This window comes from Barbus barbus (assembly GCF_936440315.1).
Source record: "Barbus barbus genome assembly, chromosome: 46".
Classification (NCBI taxonomy): domain Eukaryota; kingdom Metazoa; phylum Chordata; class Actinopteri; order Cypriniformes; family Cyprinidae; genus Barbus; species Barbus barbus.
In genome coordinates, this window is record NC_136724.1 from 12,802,223 (window position 1) to 12,824,831 (window position 22,609).

The window sequence follows — 22,609 nt, forward strand, 5'->3', positions numbered from 1 at the left end:
TACTTTCCACCTGCTTAATCAGCTTTCCCATGATGACCTTCAGCTCCTCAGGATCACACACATACAATGGTCTCTCTCTTCCAACATGATTGAACTCCACTGAAAGAATAAGCGATGCTCATAGACAACACCGCCCAAACAGATTTTGATAAATGTCTGGTGGATTCCAGCCGCACAAGACCAGTAAAGTGTGAATGACATTTGAAGGACTCTGTGCCCTTTAAAAAGCAGGTGCATCCTCATATGGGGTTCAAAGGTAGAGATGCAATTACAGGGATGCACAGCCTCCAGCTCTATTTGTCATCATGGTTAGTCTGATATTTGAGTATGGGCTGCGGAAGGCTCTCTGCAACTCAAGCCAAGAAGCCCCAGATGCAATAATGTCATCAAAAAGGATTGCTCACTACTCAGAGCTTCACAGACACCAAGCCATGAGTAATTTTAGGCTTTGCCAGGAACGAGTGCTCTTGGGAGAGCAGGAACTTCAAGCTTCAGCTTTTCCATGAATATGTTTTTGATAGCGGAGTGTCTGAAATTGTCTTAGAAGCTCCTTTTTTAAACATGAAGAGAAAGGCGCTGAAATATGTATCATGCTGCCTCTGTCCACCCCACAGAAGAATATTAATGACTTATCCGAGGGAGGTCTTGGTTATGTGACCAATTCAGATTTTATGTGAATGTTACAGGCAAAATCTTTGGAGGAAGTGCAGTAAGAATGAGTGACACACCAATTTTGCATAGTGTCTGATTCACTGATGGACTTATTCAAATGAGGTACTGGTAAAATCGCAATAGAAAGTGCACATAAACTGCACTTTCAAATTAAATTTCAATAGCACAATGAGTCTTATGAATAAGGTACAATATATTGAGCCAAAATTACGGAGGCATGTTTGTGTCAAAAAATAATGAATTACTTAACTTCACTACACACAGTGCAATTTCATCACATTTAGTACCTGGTTAAACTACTTTGCAGGTGGCTAATAAATGAGACATTTTACTGCAAGCAAAAGTAATACCGCTGTTTAATGAATGTTATCTTTCTTTTGATGTGTTATAGAAATCAGGTGATCTGTACCTTTCAAAATGCTTTGGGACAAAAATACACGACTGTTCAAAAGTTTTGGTTTGGTAAGTTTTTTAAATGTTTTTGCTTATGTTCACCAAGGGCAAAAATACAGTACAAAACAATAATACTGCTAAATATGATACAATTTAAAATAACTGTTTTGTTTAAATATATTTTAAAAGTTAATTTATTTCAGTGATGACAAGTTTTTGAGCAGCCATTAATCCATTACACCATTCAGAGTCACATGATCCTTCAGAAATCATTCTAATGTACTGAATTGGTGCTCAAGAAACATTTCTTATTATCAATGTTAAAAGCAGTTGTGCTGCATAAGGTTTTTATATTACATACATTTTTTTTTCAGGCTTCTTTGATGAATAGAAAGATCAAAAGAACATGTATTTGAAATAGAATCTTTACTGTCACTTTCAATCAATTTAATGCATAATTGCTGAATAAAAGTATAAATTTCTTTCAAACAGCACTTAAAAGTAAAATTGCATAGAATAATTGCCTGTATAAGTTCCATAACTGGACTGTTATTATTATGACTCCAGAAAAGGCTTTTATTGACGCAATAAAATAACTTTGACAAAACCCTACCACTAAGTGGGCATACAAATTGTCTGTTTTGACAATGCACTGGCTATTTTGAGTGAAAGCCCGCTGATATTTGTCTAAGCAGTGTTCAAGACCACATCCTGTTAAATTCATACCTCTAGGCTGACCTGGCACAAAGCTATAGTTTGCTTTGTGTCTTGGCTTTGGCCTGTTGTAGAGTCCATTTCTTGAGGCACAGCCTGTGGGCTCCGGGGGACGGAGCTCAGACTCGCCGTTATTGTTTGCAGAGGCTTTTGTGAGTGATGTAAAATACACACAACCACCCGATGGCCTTCACACATTCATCCTCGAGGAAACAGAAATATTTCCAGCCATTGCTATTAAATTCTTTCAATTGCTGCATACGGACTGAGCAAGAGATTGGATAAATAATATTTATTTATCAAGTCATTTATATAAATATTTCCCTCATGCTATATAAACCATACTGGCATTTTTCTTTTCTTAACATAAAATGAAAAAGTTGATGTTAAGTAACTGAAGAAGAGACATAAAATGGGTGATAAAGGAAAGTGTAGCTGTTGCGCCAACAACATTGGATATTTCAGCAGAAGCCTGCAGGATAAACCTGATATTCTCTGCTCCCAGTCACCTCCACATATCACATTGATTTTTGAAGCCATCGCCACCCTGAAGGGGACAGGAAAACGAGAGAGAGGAACTCTGCTTATTTCTGACTGATAAAACTTGACCAAGGTGCTGGCTCTGGAATAGACAACCCTCCTGTTTTCCTCTGGAAAATGGACACGGTTAAAGAAGGTTCACGGGTCAAGGCTTTGAGCTTTTCAAAGCTGTTTTTTTTCATCTTGGCAAAAGGATGGCCTGCAGTGTTTAACTAGACATGAAGCTATAAAACAGAGGACACTGTAACAGACACTATCAGACTGAGAGTGGCTAAGATACCAGAGATCTCACACAGACATTATTAAAAATAGGCAAAGTCATGGACATAAGATATCCTTTGTCTGATTTTACTGTACATTATGGATGAGCTAAAGACATACTAGCACTGTTCCAGTACCAATGCCTCACTGCCTGCTGTCTACATAGTCTACATACATATCCTAACCACCATTGAACCCTATAAGTGACTGATTACGAAACTTTCAAACTTGACAAGGACCCCGATGAGGACCCCACATGATGCCTTTGCTAAAATATAAAGGAAGATACACTGACATTCAAAAGTTATTTTTTTATTTAAATAAATGAATACGTTTATTCAGCAAGAATGAATCAAAAGTGACTGTAAAGATGTCTTTGTTGTTACAAAATATTCCTCCATTTTAAATAAAGGCTGTAATTTTGAACTTTCTATTCATTGAAGAATCCTGAAAAACATGCTTGAGCACCATATTTAATGATTTCTAAGGATCATGTGACATTGAAGACTGGAGTAATGGCTGCTGAAAATTCAGGAATAAATTACATTTTACAATATATTAAAATAGAAAACAGTTATGTTAAATTGTAACATTTCACATGAGTATTTTTGATAAACAAATGCAGCATATAATATATTATATATACACTCACCTAAAGGATTATTAGGAACACCTGTTCAATTTCTCATTAATGCAATTATCTAATCAACCAATCACATGGCAGTTGCTTCAATGCATTTAGGGGTGTGGTCCTGGTCAAGACAATCTCCTGAACTCCAAACTGAATGTCAGAATGGGAAAGAAAGGTGATTTAAGCAATTTTGAGCATGGCATGGTTGTTGGTGCCAGACGGGCCGGACTGAGTATTTCACAATCTGCTCAGTTACTGGGATTTTCACGCACAACCATTTCTAGGGTTTACAAAGAATGGTGTGAAAAGGGAAAAACATCCAGTATGCGGCAGTCCTGTGGGCGAAAATGCCTTGTTGATGCTAGAGGTCAGAGGAGAATGGGCCGACTGATTCAAGCTGATAAAGAGCAACTTTGACTGAAATAACCACTCATTACAACCGAGGTATGCAGCAAAGCATTTGTGAAGCCACAACACGCACAACCTTGAGGCGGATGGGCTACAACAGCAGAAGACCCCACCGGGTACCACTCATCTCCACTACAAATAGGAAAAAGAGGCTACAATTTGCACAAGCTCACCAAAATTGGACGGTTGAAGACTGGAAAAATGTTGCCTGGTCTGATGAGTCTGGATTTCTGTTGAGACATTCAGATGGTAGAGTCAGAATTTGGCGTAAACAGAATGAGAACATGGATCCGTCATGCCTTGTTACCACTGTGCAGGCTGGTGGTGGTGGTGTAATGGTGTGGGGGATGTTTTCTTGGCACACTTTAGGCCCCTTAGTGCCAATTGGGCATCGTTTAAATGCCACGGCCTACCTGAGCATTGTTTCTGACCATGTCCATCCCTTTATGACCACCATGTACCCATCCTCTGATGGCTACTTCCAGCAGGATAATGCACCATGTCACAAAGCTCGAATCATTTCAAATTGGTTTCTTGAACATGAAAATGAGTTCACTGTACTAAAATGGCCCCCACAGTCACCAGATCTCAACCCAATAGAGCATCTTTGGGATGTGGTGGAACGGGAGCTTCGTACCCTGGATGTGCATCCCACAAATCTCCATCAACTGCAAGATGCTATCCTATCAATATGGGCCAACATTTCTAAAGAATGCTTTCAGCACCTTGTTGAATCAATGCCACGTAGAATTAAGGCAGTTCTGAAGGCGAAAGGGGGTCAAACACAGTATTAGTATGGTGTTCCTAATAATCCTTTAGGTGAGTGTATATGTATATATTAGTGCTGTTAATCGATTTAAAAAAATAGCTAATTAATAAAAAAAATTCTGAAATTGATCGCGATTAATCCCACCTAACATTAAAGTTTTTTTAATATAACTTTTATATTGCAATAATATCACATTCAATCTTCAAATGAATGTACAGACAACATAAAGACCGTATATTTTTAATATTTGTTTAATGGCATCTTTTTTATGACTGAAGGCCAGTATCACTGATACCAATTAATACTGAGTTCCCTATAAAAAATATTTCCCCCCTAATATTTAACCATTGACTATAGCCATTCAACATTACAGTATAATTGAGAGCTATCAATTTTAGCATTTATTGGACTTTAAAAATAACTTCTAATTTAAGTGAACTTAAAACAATCTTCACATAAAGCCATTATAATAAATGTCATATTTAGCTAGTCTACCTGTGCCCCTCAGCGGATATATACAGAAATTGAAGTTATCAAACTCTAAATTCTAAACTAAACACAGACAAATCCTTAAAGATATAAAAGTTATGGATTTCCTATTTTTTCTTTTATTCTTGATGAACAGACATCACAGCAGCTGGTTATTAGGTTATTTTGGCTGCTATTTCTTTCTTTATTTTCTCTCATCTGTCTTTACATTTTCTGACTCATTTCAGTGTTCACTAATGAGCTGGCGAGTTAAATCAGGTGTGTTAGATGAGGGAGACAGTGCTGGGGTGTATTCCACAAAGCACAGTTAACTTACCTTCAGCTAAACCCTGAACTTTGGGTTGATTAACCCCAAACCTTGCTTATTTGAGGTATGTGGTTCCAAAAACGCGTCCGGGAGTAAGTTCATTCAACACAGAGTATGTTCCTGGTTAAGACTCAAGACAATCTCAACAGAGACACGAATCGACGAGTCACTATGGAAACGGACGCTAAGAAAAAGTGCACCATGCTGTTTCTTTCTTCTTCTTTTGTTCAATGGTCGTTGACATGCTTAGTGCATATCGCCACCTAATTGATGGTTGTGTAATCATCCCCCCCCCCCCCCCCCCGTTTAATCTTTAATCCTTGAGAATATGACTTATATTTTTAGTTTAGTTTTAGTCATATCAGATATGTATTTTTATTATAGAAATACATTATAGAAAATTCCAATCCATGTGTGAGATGATAATATAAAATGTAATAAGTATATATAATATAATAAATTAAACATTACCTTGTCATAGTGTTTTATAATTTATACAGATAACTGTTATATATGCCAATAAAATAACCATATTAGAATAATATATTACCTTATTTATTACTTATATTAGCGCTATACATATATATAAGGCTATATTATATAATGTAATATTATATAATGTTGTGCGCTATCTGTCAGGCCCACTGAAGGCTGCTCAGTGTCACGCGTGCACTGATAGCACTGAAGTGAACTAACCCTGAACATAACCTGCTCTGGAGCAGGTTATCTTCAGAGAGCTAGTTACTATGGTTACTTACATACCCTAAAAGTAACCTCCGATTTTGGAACCGAAAGCCGAGTTTATCCACTCGCTTATCCTCAAACTTACCTGGGTATGTCACATAACCTGCTTTCTGGAACAAAGCAGGGTATGTGCCTGGGCTGCTCCAGGACAGTTTTGAAAACCATTTCAGAGACATGTTCTTAATGTAACTCAAATATAACATGCATGCACAGTTTTAAGGCAGCTTTAATTGCCTTTTTGATAACTTAATGCCTTAACTGACCACGACATTGCATGCCCATAGTTTCTTTCATGATTTGATATGAAATGAGACAGGGTACAGCACGTCAGCGCCAGTATGTATGCTGCTCATAGTATGCACATTTGCTGTATGCATGAAATACCCGGATTACCTACTATATTTGCCAGAACCTGCTAAATATAACTCAAGTATACTGAAATCAGTACAGAAGCTGTGTTCTGAATGGCATACTATCATACAACTCCTACTATACTGCAGTATGCTGTGTGAATACTGTGAATAGTATGTGAATTTTCTGTATGCATGGAATGCCCGGATTACCTGCTACATTTGATGTATGCATCTGAAGACGCTGCGTGGGGTACTGTTTCCCAGAATGCAACGCACTCCATGTGACCTTTCATCTTCAAACGCGTGAGTGAACTGGAGGCGGGGAATAATAATGATAAATGTTACACTTGTATATGCACGTTTATACATATACATGTAATCTACAAACTATCGCTGTGCATTTAAAAACAATATCATTTGTAGGACATAAATTGTACTTTAGTCTCTACGGCACTTTTCCGATCAAGTCAAATGACGTCACCTTTATCTCTATAGCGCTTTATACATTGTTTCAAAGATATTACATATTAATATTAATATTGCAGTAATATAATATATAAATAAATTATATATATAACTAGAATTAATATTTCAATTAAGCAAACAGAATTAAATTCCGATGCAAACAGCTCTAAAAAGAAATGGAGTGTATTTACTCTAAGGACAAATAGACCAATTTGTTGTCCGAGGCTATTTCCATTAACTCCGCTCACCAATGCCTGCCTGTGATAAACAGCTCTGCAGAAGACACGTGTATTTCTGTAGAATCAGTGGCGGAGAGAGTAAAAGATACGAGCTGTGTGCATACAAGCGATCTGAGTTCGATTCCGGCTTTTGTCAAACTCGTGCAACTCCTTTTCCCATCACATACCAGATCAGAAAGGCATTTATTTTCAATAAAAAATTAAGTAAATATTTGAAAAGTGGAGATTAAACACCTCATTAATAATACAGTGCTTAGCTGTTAGTAGGTTTTTGTCCCAATAAAGTGGCGTTCATCAAATAAAATTTATGATAATTTACACTAAAATGTTGTTGTCTAATATGTTATTGCATACTGTTTTATAATGTACTACAGTATAAATATCTGCCACCTAACTACTATTTACACACCTGTTGCTAAAGAAAATGCTGCTATTTTATTGTAAACATAATTTATCATTATTTGCACTTAGTGTAATTAGATTATATCACTTTTTCCACTTAGTGTAACTGCCAAAAATATTGTTCAGTTAAAGACAGCTCATTCAGTTCAGTCTATAGCCTATGTAAAGTTATTCAATTATGAAATGAGTTCAATTGGCCAATATTGTTTACTAGTGTGAAGCCTTAATAACAAGCCTTTGAAAAAAGAATAGTTAACGTTAGCACATTTGTTTGTAAGGTAACAACCTTCACAGCTGTGCTGAATTAATGTTTGTGTTTGTCATGTGACAATTAAGCATATACTACTCTGAAATATTTGTTGCTTGTTGTATACTGTTTCACACACTATTCTTTAAAAAATAGTAGGCAGTATACACTGTGTACTGGGCAGTAAGCAGTATGCAGTAAGCAAGTATGCCATTTCGAACACAGCCAGAGAGTCTGAGATCGCAGATTGCTCTGTGCACACACATAAACTTGCTGTCAACTCTTCCCCGCGATTTTAATAATAAAATAGCCTAGATACTAGATCGTTACATTATATTCCTCAACAACGAGGTGGTAAAATCGCTGTTTTTGAAGTAATTAATTGTTTGTAGAGAGACGTGCAGATGCAGGTAACGCACACAACTGTCATCTCTCTCATTCTCTTTCTCGATTGATAATTAATTTAAATAATAATTCATTCAAATAAATGTGATCTTACCGCACTATTTCATCTCTGTGTCTGATTTGAAGCAGGCAGAATGCTAGAGCTAACGAACCGTAACTGACGAAAATAACTGTCATTTTTACCCTTCCGATCAAATATTGTGCTGCAAAGAGCAATACCAGTTTTAACTTGTCTATAACTTGGCAAATAACCATGGAATAACTGGGATAATCAATGGCTTGCCATGCATTAAAGGATTTTAAATGCACTTCACGTTGGGTGGTTCTTTGCCTCTGTCAGGATTGTGGACTGTTTTGTGTGTGTTTTGCTCCCCATGTGTTCCCGGTGACCCAGTTTTTCCCTCATATTGATTGTGTTTTTGATTCCAGGTGTGTCTTGTCGTCTTCCCCAATTATCCTGTGTTTAAAAGCCCCAGTCCTTCTGTTAGTGTTTGTCGGTTCTGAACGTCATTCCTTGTGTTTCCTATGCCTCCTATGCTCCCTGTTGGATTAAAGACTCTCGTTTTTGTGAATTGCTCGTCTCCTCGTTCCTTGCTCTGTGTTCCCTGGCAAAGTGTGACAGCCTCCACATCGTGCATTTAAAATCCTTTAATGCACGGCAAGCTGTGGATTATCCCTTACATATATATATATATATATATATATATATATATATATATATATAAAACCAACCCAAATTGTAGCGTACATATTTAAAGGTTAATTATAAATTGTGTCAAATGTGTAATTATAATAATAAAGTTTGATTATTATAATTACAAAAATATATATGAACAATATATAAAAACAACAACAAAAGTAATATTTGAAAATAAATTATTGAAACATTATCTGGTGGAAAATATTATTATTTATTAAAGTAATGAATCGTTTTTATTGAGCAAACGATTCATTACCCCCCCCCCCCCCCCCCTCTATCCATTCTATCTACACATGCTTCTGCTCAGAAAAGCCTTCTCTTTGGAAGCATGCTGATGATGCCTTAAAATGCTGCCTTTGTAGGCAGCTCTCTGAGATTTTGGAATAGAGAAAATGACTCTCTTTGTTGAAAAAGGCTGTGTGAGACATCTGTTCATTTTGGCTGAAGAGGAAGGAAGGCAAACAGGAAGAAGTAGTCTGAAAGCAAAGAAGCTGTTAAAGAACGATTCAGGGCAGCTTTTGAAACCCACTGTGAACAAACATCCCTGAAAGATCAACGGATTATTGCATAACATCCATCAAGATCGTTCACCAACTCGGAATTCAGAGCATGAGAGTATACAGGAAATTAACATCGCATCCTCCCTGAACAATGTAAGGAATGGCAGCCTCACATCTATTCTGCCATCTATGGACAAACACCTCTATCATTTGGAAATGGAGACACTGTTGACACAATGCAAGCCTTTGAAACCAGCAGGTGTTAAAAAATCTCTGAAAAAAAAAAAAACAGTCTGTGTCATTACATCTGCTATACCGTGAGCACCGATAATACACAAGGTTTTCTATTGATAAATCCATATTTCTTTTTAAGCCACTTATTTTTTTCTCTGCTATGAAGAAAGTCTGATGAATATCAGCCTCCATTATGCTCTGAAACTTACAGTTCAGTAAAGAAAAATTGAAAATCATCAGATGAACCGACTGAATTGACAATCAGACTGCCCAAACAAAATGTTAAAAACAACCATATCTTTATAAAAACAAACCATGATATTTACATTTAATATTCTTGCTTTCAAGGTTAGTAAACAGTTAAGAGGCAAAAACATTTTCTGGCTACTGAGTTAAAATACATATAATTTCAACAACTGACACTTGAGTCTTTCCCACATTTGAGCCTTTCCTCTTTCCTCAAAAAAAAAAAGAGAAAATCACATAAAGTACACTACAAGTTCATAGCCAGTAAGATTTTTTCACGTTTTTGAAAGAAGTCTCTTATGCTCATCAAGACTATGTTGATTTAATTGAAAATGCAGCAATAAATTAATAAATAAATAAAAATGTATTATTGCAATTAAAAATAACTGGTTTCTATTTGGATATACATTAAAATGTAATTTATTCCTGTGAAGCAAAGTTGAATTTTTAGCAGCTATTACTCCAGTTTTCAGTGTGACATGATCCTTCAGAAATCATTCGAATATGCTTATTTTTGCTCAAGAAACATTTCTTATTAGCTTCATCAATGTTAAAAACAGTTGCTCTGTTTAATATTTTTTTTTGTCACTGGAAACAGTGACACTTTTTTTAGGATTCTTTGATTTAAAAAAAAATCAAAAGAACAGCCGTTATTTGAAATAGAAAGCTTTTCTAACAACGTAAAAGTCTTTGCTGTAATCTTTCATCAATTTTATGCATTTTTGCTGAATAAAAGTATTGATTAAAAAACACCTGATCTCAAACTTTTTGAAAATACACTTTTTGAAAATATACACTCTGTGCTGATCACCTGAATTCTGTGGAATGCATCTAAATTGGATGAAACTTGAGCTGATATATTCTTCCTAGAAGATGAAAGCATGGTCAAAATAGCCTAATCATTTAATAAAGAACATATGAGATATCATGCAGGGCATGCGTAGTACAAGTCAGCAAAAATCTGCACAGCTCTTCATCATCCCACTGTGGTAATTAATAGCAAGTAATAAACCCAAATGTCCATTCACCTTAACTTTCTTGGTGGAGCTGAAAGTTCAATATTGAATAGGAATACACTGCAATAATGGAGATCCCCCAAGGGAATCATAGGGCAAACGCTATATCTTACTATGATTATAATGTTATATTGTCCCAGTTTATGAGCTTGCTAAATTGCCTTCTGCCTGGATTGAAAAACCTCTCAAATTACCTTGGTGGGGCAAATATTTAAGACCGAAGCACAGAGTCAACTCAAATTCATAAGCGCTAGAGGGCTTCATAAATTTCAAAGAAAACAGCTTCACTTAAACAAGTGGGATCAATATATGATAGAATACTAGAGAGAGACGAGAGGAGAGAGGCAATTGGCAGTTCTTTCAGTCTTCCGAGTTCACATGCCTTGAAGGTATCAGACCTTGGCTGGAGACACGGGAAGAGCCACAGCTGAATGCATATAAGCAGCAAAACAAACACCACTGAGCATGGCAATCTGAAGTTTTTTTTTTTTCTAAATTATCCCATTAACACAATGGAACAGGTCTGTGATCGGCGCGATTCATCAAACTGTCAGCAACATGACTTGTCAGTGTTGTTCTTACAGGCTTACATTTCATGAGTGGAAAATCACTGGCAATTTTCAGTCGCCCTGTCAATTTCGGTTGTAATTGAACACACAGCAATGCTCCGAATACCTATTAGGTTTTTCTTAGAGGGTATAACGGCACTAACGATTAAAAGGAAAACAAATGTGTAAAGGAACCCTGTTTTAAACCATGCCACTGACACAAAATGCTGAAGATTTAACATCCGTTTCCAGACAGTATCATTATAATGATTAACAATTTTACTGCAAACAGCAGCATTTGACTAGCTCTAAATGGGTCCATTAGTAAATAAGCGGAAAACAAACAAAAGCAAACATATTTTCACTCGATTCCTCATGCTTAATTAGAAAACATCTCAAAAGTTGGATCATTCTCTTGACAACTGCACACTTGATTACCATGGCAACAACCTTGCTATATCACCACCTAATTATGACTAATTATCTGTTACTAAGGGAAGTAATCAGCACTTGCCATTGGCTCCCGAGAGATGATGATTAAATGCTGAAAAACACTGAGGAACTTACCAGCACAAGATGTTGATACGATCATGATAATTCTCGATTTAACCATAAAGTGTGATTTTCATATTATTGGCTATTAATGAGAGATTTGATTTGAAGAAAACACTGTCAGATATGTTTTGTATGAATCATCTTTAATCATTTGGATTTAGTGAAGAAGTTCTAATCCCTAACATGGTTGCATTCCCACCCATTACAAATGGATTCGCCACACTGAGTCATTCATGACATGTCAATTAACTTAACGTGACGGCCGTTAATCTTCAGCGCTTAAAGAAAAAGATGATGAAAACTCGTTTCAATGCATTTAAATCAGTAGGCTGAAAATGCACTAAATTGCTGAAATAATAAGTAAAAGTAAGAAGATGGCAATTACGCAAGTGCTCCCTCTGGAATTTGACTTAACTAAGGCCTATTAGCAAGACTACACTCATTTACGGCACTATCAGACTCCTCGTCCACATTTTTCAAAGCCAATTTGCGGCTCAACACAAGCAGAATGGACCTGTAACCTGGACAAGAAAGGGATGGGGCCAGAAGGCAAATAAGCTGAGCTGCAAAAGGAAAAAAATATTCACTCCGTACAGATGAAAGTTTACTGTATGACCCTACTAACCTGTTTGATGTCTGGATCAATCTCCTATCCTACATCATTACGGGAAGGATAGCTTTATGTTTAGCAGAACTTGAAATTTGAACTCCAGTAAAAAAAAACAACAACAACAAAAAGAAAAAGAAAAAAACCCCCAGAAAGACATAATGGTTGGGGGCCGAATAACACTCTAAAATTCTCAGTGTCCCACAATACTTATTTAATACAAATCCAATCACTATTTTTAGTAAATTACAAACAGAGCACAATCTAACAAATTATTATTTTTAACGGTTCTTTTTTTTTTAGTAAATCACACACAGCACAATCACTGTAGTCTGATTCCCAAACAAATGAATCTCATGAATCAAACACAACCATGGTGTCGTCCAATTGCCAAACAAATCACTCTCATAACGCGTTTTCTTTAGTAAATCAAAAACATTGACCACAAACAGTGTATTCTGATTTCTGAATGAATGACTCTTATGAACAGTTATTCTTAGTGAATCAAAAACATGCATTATAAACAGTGTAGTGTGATTCCTGAACCAGTACAACCTGATACCTGTACGAATGGCTGTAATGAGTCAGTTCTTCTGAGTGAATCAAACATATATGTGACCCTGGACCACAAAACCAGTCTTAAGTGTCAATTTTTCGAAATTGAGATTTATACATCATCTGAAAGCTGAATAAATAAGCTTTCCATTGATGTATGGTATGGTATGGACAATTCATGTGACGTGTACACAGTAGTTAAAGATAAATATTCTAATTTTTGTCATATTTTTTAATCAATCAATAAATAAAATGTTACCATTTTATTTAATTTTATTTTATGTCTCTTCTAAGGGCAATTATTGGATCGTGATTATTCTGCCTCTAAAAACAAGCAGTTATTAAAAAACAACATGTGTAAACATACCTTTTGCAAGAATTAATGAAATTGTATTTGTTATGAAAGCATCTTGTTATTTTGCCAAAAAGAACTGCACTTCTCAATATTTATTCCTTAAAAGAACTGTTAATAGTATTATTAAGGAACCAGAATTACTGGCTGTCTTACAACTGGCAGTAGATAGAAAATGATCAAGTGTTGTAGAATTTGAAGCTATAAGGATTAGGAATTCATTGCAGCATTCCCATAAACCTTATCAGCCATTTATGAAGGCAGATTGATCATGAATGCTCTCAATTCAGCATCTATACCCCAGAACTAAAGTATTCAAGAAGCATGACTAAGGCAATCATTTATTAATTTGTCAAGGTAATACTTCTTCAGCTAACGATTCTCTGCAGATGGAGGAAAAAAAAAGTCAAAGCTCTTAAAACTAGACTCTATTTGCATTCTAATACCCCATGTCAGATTAACAAGAAAACCCCTGCCATGCAACCACACGTATAAACCTGCCTAATGTTCTATCGACAAATATATTAGGTTTCAAAGATGGAGTTTTAAAGGATTTCAGAGGCTTTCATAGAAAATGTAGAACATGTGCATGTGTTTCATTGACATTTGATGAAAATAAATAAAATTATTCCAAGAGGGAGGGGGGGTCATATAATCTATCAGACAAAAAATGAATAAAATTTAGTCAACCTTTTTAATATAGAGCTATAGTTTGTGGTACAGAAGAACAAGTCACACCCCATAATCAATACGTCCATTGATAAAGTCTACAATTGATCCAGTAAATCCAATAACATGCTGAAGTCTGACACTGGATCGAAATTTCAGATCCTGAAGACCTATTAGCTTGGGTCAGACCACAACTTTAATCTCATAGCCATCACTGAGGACTTACTATGCATGGAACTCCATCAAGTTATTACCTGACTCTTCCATGCTGGAGTGCAATTTGGAGTCAATTTGATTTTCTTAAAAGAGATAAAGGATTCCATAGAGGTGGAGCCCAATTAGCCTTGAGGTTAACAATGTAAGAATAACTACCCTTTCTCCTAATGGCCAATTAGCCCAGGAGTTTGGCGACTGTGTCCAGAATGTCTATAGGTGTCTTTGGGCTAATGGTCTCCTTCAGACTGACAAAGACACTTCTAATGTCAACAAAAAAGGACAATTTGATTAAGATGAAGACTAGCCTCTTTATTAATATCTCAATTGTTTGCAGTGTAAACAGCGGTAAAATTTAAATATATATTTATTTTTCAGTCAGTTCTTCCAAGACTATATGATCCGAACTATGTTATCCACATGCATTCCAATATACTTCAAGAGAAATGCAGAGACAAAATTTATACGCAACTAACATTTACAGTACTTTATTAATAGACAGCAACATTGACCAACCGATTTGTATGCAGTTTTGGTATTTTTCCTTTTTTTTTTTTTAAAACGTGTTACAAAATATTTCTATGGAAGTCTGTTACTGCCACTGAATAAAAAATAAAAAGTAATTGAGTTTACATCTCACAGTTCTCACAATTGTTTTTTATCGCAATTTCCGAATTTATATCTTGGTAATCTGACTTTTTTTCTTGGAATTGTGAGATATAAACTTGAAATTGCAAGTTATAAAGTCCAATTCTGAGGGGAAAAAATAACTCGCAACTGCGCGTTAAACAGTTAGTTTATAAACTGACTGTTTAACGAGCAATTGCGAGTTTATATCTCAGTTCTAAGAAAAAGTCAGAATCTATATCTGTCTGTATATATAATAAATTAGATTTTTACTTCCAGAAACCAAATGTTGTGCTCTACACACATTTCTGCAAAATTCGCAGGTGCATGATATTGCTAGAAAAAAGAGAGGTGTTTATCTTCATAATCGTTAATCAAAAAACAATAACTTTATCCTCATCTGAAACAACTCTTTCTTGTTTAACTCGAAAAACGTACAGAATTAAAATACTGGTTTTAAGCTATAAAAGAGAAACCCGAGCGTTAAAGTTTAACTCTGGGACATGATGAAACCTTACCATATTTCTAAAATTGGTGCTGATTGATCATACAGTATTTAAACGTATAACATTGAACATTAAGTAAATTATCAAGTAGGTGCTGCTATGCTAGAAAAACAACACATTTTTTAAAAAAGAGGCTGATGAAACCTTATGAGATCTCCATGTAACAGCCATCGAGTCTGTGTGGGGGAAGAATGTCAGCTCACCTGATGCAATGTCCACACGCATGTTTTTCTGCTGAGTGACATTAATGTGCGCTGTGACTTTTCCATCATTTAGAGCCAATTCCAACATTCCATCTGCCAAGGAGCTGAACAGGAGCAGGCTGCTGGGGTTCCAGGTCCGGAACTGGAATCCCACAGACACCATATTGTGGTCCCTCCTCCCCGGCAGCTGCAGAAAGCTGGTGCCGTTGAAGAAGACGGGGAACGTGTGTGTGTCCACGCAGGAGAACGTCAGGTTGCGCTGAAAATGTTCAAAAGCTGTTCAAAATGTAGACCTACTGAGATGGCTAAACAATTATTTATGAAACAAACAATTTCACGGCTGAACTTAGACCAGCTAAAACCAGTTTCTATTCTGCAAAACAGATGTCTCTGTACAGCATCAAATTTGATGTACTGCATATTGTATTTCTCAGATGCAACATCTTTAATAAATGGACAAAGCTGTGAAATAAAGTGACTAGAAAATAAATCTGCGTTTGAAAAGGTTAAGGACCTTTCATGTGGAACATGGGCTTAAAGAACGATCTCTGGAAGTGCCGCTACAGCATGTTTCCAACCATGCCGTCGACTTCGGAACCTTAAGCTAGAAAAGGGGCCGCATGGAAGCAATGACGAGAGTTTTTATTCATAGCTCTCTAGCACTACGTCCTTCTAAATGGTAATTTTGAGGCACCGAATGCACTTCAGACTTATTTCAAATATAGAGAACTTAATCAGTCTCATCACAATGAAATAGAAAAGTGCACTCAGCCTTCCTCAGCGCTTCATAACAGAACCTCCTCCCATGTGATGTGTTTTATCAACCTTGAACATAATCCTTCAGTCATGAATAATAATTCAGAACCTGTCTATGGTGGACACATGTCAAATTTGGAAAGGAGGAGAATTGTGCTATTTTCTCACTATTAAAGAGATAGTTCAGCCAAGAAATGAAAATTCTGACATTCATTTGCTCATCTGGTTCCAAACCTGTATGACTTTCTTTCTTCTGTGGAACACAAAAGAAGATATTTTCAAAAATGTCTCTGTGGTTTTTGTACAGTGAAAGTCAGTGTTGTTTTGGACATTCACTGACTTTTAAGTATCTTCTTTTGTCCAAAAGAAATAAAGTAATGCAGACTTTGAACGATCTGAGGGAAGTGATGATAGAATTTTCATTTTAGATTTCATTTTGTGCAGTACAAGCTTGATTGGTTTATTTGTCAAAAACTAAATCTCTGGAACAAAAACATGAATCTAATTTAACCATATTTCCATTTTACATAATGCTTGTCCGATGTTCTGCGACATGATGTGCTAGTGTAACTGTACTGCAGAGATAAGATTGTAATATTCATCAGAAAAAAACATTATATCTCTTCATGTTTGTGGTTCCATTAATGAACCACAGAACACTGATATGCTTATCGGATATTATGTGCAATTATTGCATTCTTCGCATTATCACAGGCAGTGGAAATTAGATTATTATCAGTGCTGACACCAGTCATCAAATCTGTGTAGATGATTAACATTCCCATCAGCATGTTGAAACAAATGAAACGGATCCATACAGCATAGATATGAGGTTTAAAATGAAAGCTCCATCAATATCACATCTGAACTGCTCTACATTCTGCAGCGTCAACCTTGCACAGTTCTTCGTGGTCATACACCTCCACAAAACCCTCCAGGCAAAAACAACCCACCCAAACGTGTTAAATATGCACAGAACTGTCATGAACGGAAAAGTTATGCACTCAAACTCTGATTAGTCAGATATGATTTGTGGAGTTGATTGAAAAGGGAACAGACTTACGAAACTAGAAGTGTCCAGTTTTTTTCTTCTGGCCAGGTCAGTGATGTTCTCTCCATTGTAGTTGATGCTTTCCATGCAGCCTTTGAAGTTTCTTCTACCTCCTGAGACTGGCTTCCCAGAATAAGGCATACCTCCGAAAGTCAGCTACATGGATCAGACAGAAGTCAGAAAAACAGTATCAAAGCATTGCAATCCACCAAGTCTAACATAACAATATATACAGTATATACAGTATATAACAATATATACGCCTCCATCTAGTAAACTGTGCACAATATTTTATCACATTAGAAATGCATATAAGAGCTGTTTTTATGCTAAAAACATGTTTTTGCATGTAATAGTAAATTTTCTACATTTTGGTTAAAATGAATTATGTCAAAGCAAATTAACACAGGTCTATAAATATATGTGCATGATGCATGCACGGCATGATGTTGATTGTGAAAACAATTAAGGGGTATGAAAACTTTCGCAAGGCACTGTATATATATATATATATATATATATATATATATATATATATATAAAATATGTGTGTTTAATATCAAATTAAAATGTTTTCATTAATAAATATTTTGCTTGGTAATTTATGAAATGTCCGTATTTAATTTTGAAATGTAAATGGTTCCATATTCACCAATGATTCAACTTGACCACTTTTTTCTATATCTTTTTCTTTTTTCTACATTTCTATTGTCCTATTTTCAAATTCAACTGACAGTACACTTGTAAATTTAATTGAAATATGACTGTGAAATATAATTAACAACATTATTATTACTTCTCAGCCACAATCAAAAAATGTCAGCTTGCGACAATGGAGTAAAATTATACATATTTTGTAAAATCAGATAATATCTAGCTATTGAAAGATGCTTAGTAAGTACTATTATTCAAACAATTTCAAACAGAGCCCAGAAAGAAGCACTAGTGCTTCAACAAAATAGTCGATAAATGCAATTGTTTGTAAATGCAACTGTGCTCTGTGCTCCAGCAGAAAACGACTCACCGGTTTGGATCCGTTCTCGGCTCAATTAATCAGACACTTTCACTTTAATTGGGGTCAATTTGTCTTAGACCAACTGAGCTGTAACCAGCTCTGTAGCATCCAACAGTGCCAGGAGTGTCTGTGCTCAATTGAATAGATAAGCATTTGCTCTCAGACCATATTCTTTACGTCGCTGAAAATCAATTTCCTATACATTCCTCTACAGCACTTGTTAATACGCATAATTTCTGTTTGATAACATTAATATCCTGCTACATGCTATTAGTGAGGATTAATCCTGTGCAGAGAAGTGGATTTGAAATGTTCCATGCTGAAAAGAATGACAAGGGATAAAAATCCCATTGCAAACAAAGTTTATCACAATGTGAACCTTCCTGAGACAAAATATCTTGGTGTGACGTCACAGCTTTTTATCAAGCCTGAGCTTGAGAACTTTGGATTGGGTGACGACTGCAGTGTGACTAGAATCCTACAGAAATCCTTGAGATTTCAGAGATAATTACAGAGCTTCTATTTTTCAGTCTGTTAACAGCGTGTGTAAAAATGAGATCAAATCCAGCTGATGTCAATCTTGGCCTACACAAGCATATTGTATTGTTGGGAGCTGGTGTCCAAAACCAGGCTTTTTAACAAGCTTAGAGAGATATTCTAATGAGATAAATTAAAACTCTGTCATCATTTACTCACTCTGTCATTCCAAACCTATAACTTACTTTCTTGTCCATAAAATGGAAGTAAATGGGGACTGGAGATGCCTAGTTCTAAATTTACCAAAAACACACACAATTAAGGAGTCCATGCTTTATATTCCAAGTCTTCTAAAGCCACACATTTCTATAACATAATATAATTTTTTTATTAAACATGACGTTTTTTTATTGTGTTCCCTGAAAGAAAGAAAAAACGTCAGGTTTGGTAAACTGTGACTTTTGCTTCAACAACCTCCTAAATTGCTGCTTATTAATAGTTAGTAAGGTAGTTGTTAAGTTTAGGTATTGTGTAGGATTAGGGATGTAGAATATGTTCATGCAGAATACTTTATAAGTACTAATAAACAGCCGATATGTTAATAACAGGCATGCTAACAAGAAACTAGTTAATAGTGAGAACTGGTCCCTATACTTAAGTGTTACCTTGAATACTTTTTTTTTTTTTAATTACCTGTTATGGAGAGTAACATTTTGAGCTTCAGCATCCCATAATGCACCTGCTTGTTAAATGAAGTTCAGAGCAATAAATCATTCACTTTCTCAGTCGTACCTCATAGTCCAGGTCAAGGTGGTCAAACTCCCCGTTGGTGCGGAAGTGCTGAGTATGCTGATCAAGGGTGAAATTGACATTTCTCCTGTAGCGCTCAATTACTACAGAATGCCAATGATGATCGTCCAGCAGACTGCCGCTAGTCACAGATGTATGGCCCAGGATGGAGCCGTACTGATTACTTCCTACAGTTTATTAGACATGGGAGACCATCGTTAATATCAAACACACAATATCTTCACCTTCACTGCAAAATAATTGATGGGAGGAAGTTCTGAACCTGTCTTCGCAAGCTATATGAGATGTTTATATCCTTATGATATACAATATAATGGGTTTGTGTTTTACAGTCTATGAGTATTTCTTTTCCCTCCGGCTAGGTTTTTCTGCAATGCGGGTCCATGAGATATTAAAGGGATAGTTCACACAGATGAAAACTCACCCTTGTGTTGTTCCAAACTTCTTATTCTTTGGAAAATTCAATGAAAACCTGTGTGGTTTTGGACCCCATTGATTTATATGGACAAAAACTATTGAAATATTCTTCAAATAATCTTTTGTTCTACAGTTTGGAGTCAGCAAGGTTTTTTTAAATGTTTTTGAATCATTTTTGATGATCAAAAATTCAGAACAAATGAAATATTGCAATTTAAAATAACTTTTATATTTTCATATATTTTGAAATCTGTCTTCAGTGTCACACGATCCTTCAGAAAGCATTCTAATATGCTGATTTGCTGCTCAAGAAACTTAATATTAACAATGTTGAAAACCATTATGCTGTTTAATATTTTTTTGTGGAAACTGTGATACATAATTTTTTCAGGATTCTCTGATGAATACAAAGTTTTTAGCTTTTTTAAAGTTTCAGCTTTTAGCTGAAATGATACTAATTTGTAACACAAGCAAGTAACATAAATGTCTTCACTTTTTGATTTTTGATCAAATAAATGCATCCATGCTGAATAAACATATTTTATCATTTCAATACAGAATTAATAATTTAAATATATAAAAAATAAAAAGTCTTACTAATCCCATTTTTTTTTTAATTACATGAAGGTGAGTAAAAACTGACAGAATTTTCTTTTTTTTTGAGTGAACTATCCTTTTAATTGTAACTCATTTTTTTTTGTTTACCAAAGAATCAATGAGGATTAAACAATCAATTAAATATCAGAAGACAGCAAGTATAAAGTCAATAAATAACATGAAGAAATACTTACAGCAGCACATTAATGACAAAATTCACCCCAAGGTACACACAAGTGCACCATCATAAACACAACAGATATCTATTATAGGCCTCTGTATCAGATTTACCGAGGTTTATCTGCAGCAGTAGCCGGCCTCTCCTCAATTCCAAGGTAATGTAGTCACCCTGTTGCCCCTCTCCGTGCAGAATCACCCCATCGCTCTCTGATGTTTTAAACTTCAGGGCTATCACGTCCTTCAAAATCTTCATCTTCTTCATTTTGAAGCGGTAGGAGATCACCCCCTGCCCATCAAAATTAATCACATCTGCCCCTGTTGACGGGAGGAAGAAAGACAGGAGGAGGAAAAGAGATTAGCACCTCTGAGGTGACTAGGTGTCATGCCCATTTTTGGCTAAAGGATTGGTTGAGTGACTGTTCTATAGATTGCTTGGACGAAAGCACGGTGAAGTTCACAGATAAACTGCGGCTGGGATCAGGTGATAAACTACAGTGAGGAGGCAGAAAATTGCAGTGGGCTATTACCTGCTGACAAAGCCTTTCTGCTTATTGCGCAGTGGAGGAGGATTTTTGATCCCTTTCAAGGCTCGGAATGATGCATACCGGAAGTTATGAATGTAAATTCCTTTTTGCGGCATCTCTCGCTCGCTCTCTTGGTTTCATCTCCTGCACTGACACCGCATAACCTTTGGATATATTACACAAGCTCACAGTGCCTGATGGCACTTGATTGCTTTGCAAACTGTCTTTATATCATTCAGAAGTCGTGTAAAATCTGTGATCAGCATGAGAAGGTAATTATAAAGAGAGCTATGGCAACCTGAGAACAGAAAAATACAGACGTCATCGTGTTTCCTTCCACCAACAAAGATTGAAGTGGCGTGTTTTGTTTTCGCTTGCTTTATTGAGAGATTGATTAGGTTTTATTTGAGCTTAATTAAAATGTAAATGATGATGCTGATTTAGGCTTGTGACTGCAATAACGGTAGGCGGATGCGGTAGGCTTGTGACTGCAATAACTTTGGACTAAAAGGGTCATAAAAGGGTAAATACTAGATATATATATATATATATAATCTACAGTTATATACACAAAGTTATAAAAATATCTAATAATTATAATATATATGGCTGCTGAAAATTCAGCTTTGTCATCACAAGTATAAATTACATAGATAGCAGTTATTTTATTACAATTCTGAACTACAGAAATGTTTCAGAATCTGAATGCTTTTTAAAAAATCGTATCGATCCCACACTTTTGAACGGCATTTATCTTTATTTATGTTTAATTAGCATTACACTTAATATATTTAGCAAGCTTATCCTTGAATAATTTACATACTGTATATTTGGGGTCAGTAAGATTTTTTTTTCTTTTAAAGAAACTAATACTTTTATTCAACAAGGACATTAAATTGTTCAAAAGCAACAGTGCTTTTACATTGTTTTACACTGTGACAAAATTTTTTTGCATACAAATGTCATTATGGAAAAGAATTCTAACCAAAACATAATGTGATGATTATGTTACGGTAATTGAACATAATGGTGGGTGGATCCCAGAAATATACAAAAATAACACATGTGGAGTATGTTTAGGGTTTACAGTAAGTGTTATTTTCAAGTCAGCCAACGAGTAAGATATTCCCATTATTTGAATGGATCGTTCATGCACTGCATGCATTCCTGAGGCATGTAAAATCAATTTGCATTTATCAGCTTCCATTAGCA

The 22,609-nt window shown here is 35.6% G+C and overlaps 1 protein-coding gene across 1 annotated transcript in view; it reads right to left on the reverse strand.

The window, feature by feature from the left end:
* LOC306864585 (contactin-associated protein-like 2) overlaps positions 1 to 22,609 on the reverse strand; it is a 388,195-nt gene that overhangs the window by 184,160 nt on the left and 181,426 nt on the right. The window contains exons 5-8 of the mRNA XM_079408681.1: positions 20,985 to 21,188; positions 19,662 to 19,846; positions 17,390 to 17,533; positions 15,571 to 15,829 (exon numbers count right to left, since the gene is read on the reverse strand). Of these exons, the coding sequence (XP_079264807.1) occupies positions 15,571 to 15,829; positions 17,390 to 17,533; positions 19,662 to 19,846; positions 20,985 to 21,188 (792 nt within the window). The remainder of the gene's footprint in view (positions 1 to 15,570; positions 15,830 to 17,389; positions 17,534 to 19,661; positions 19,847 to 20,984; positions 21,189 to 22,609) is intronic.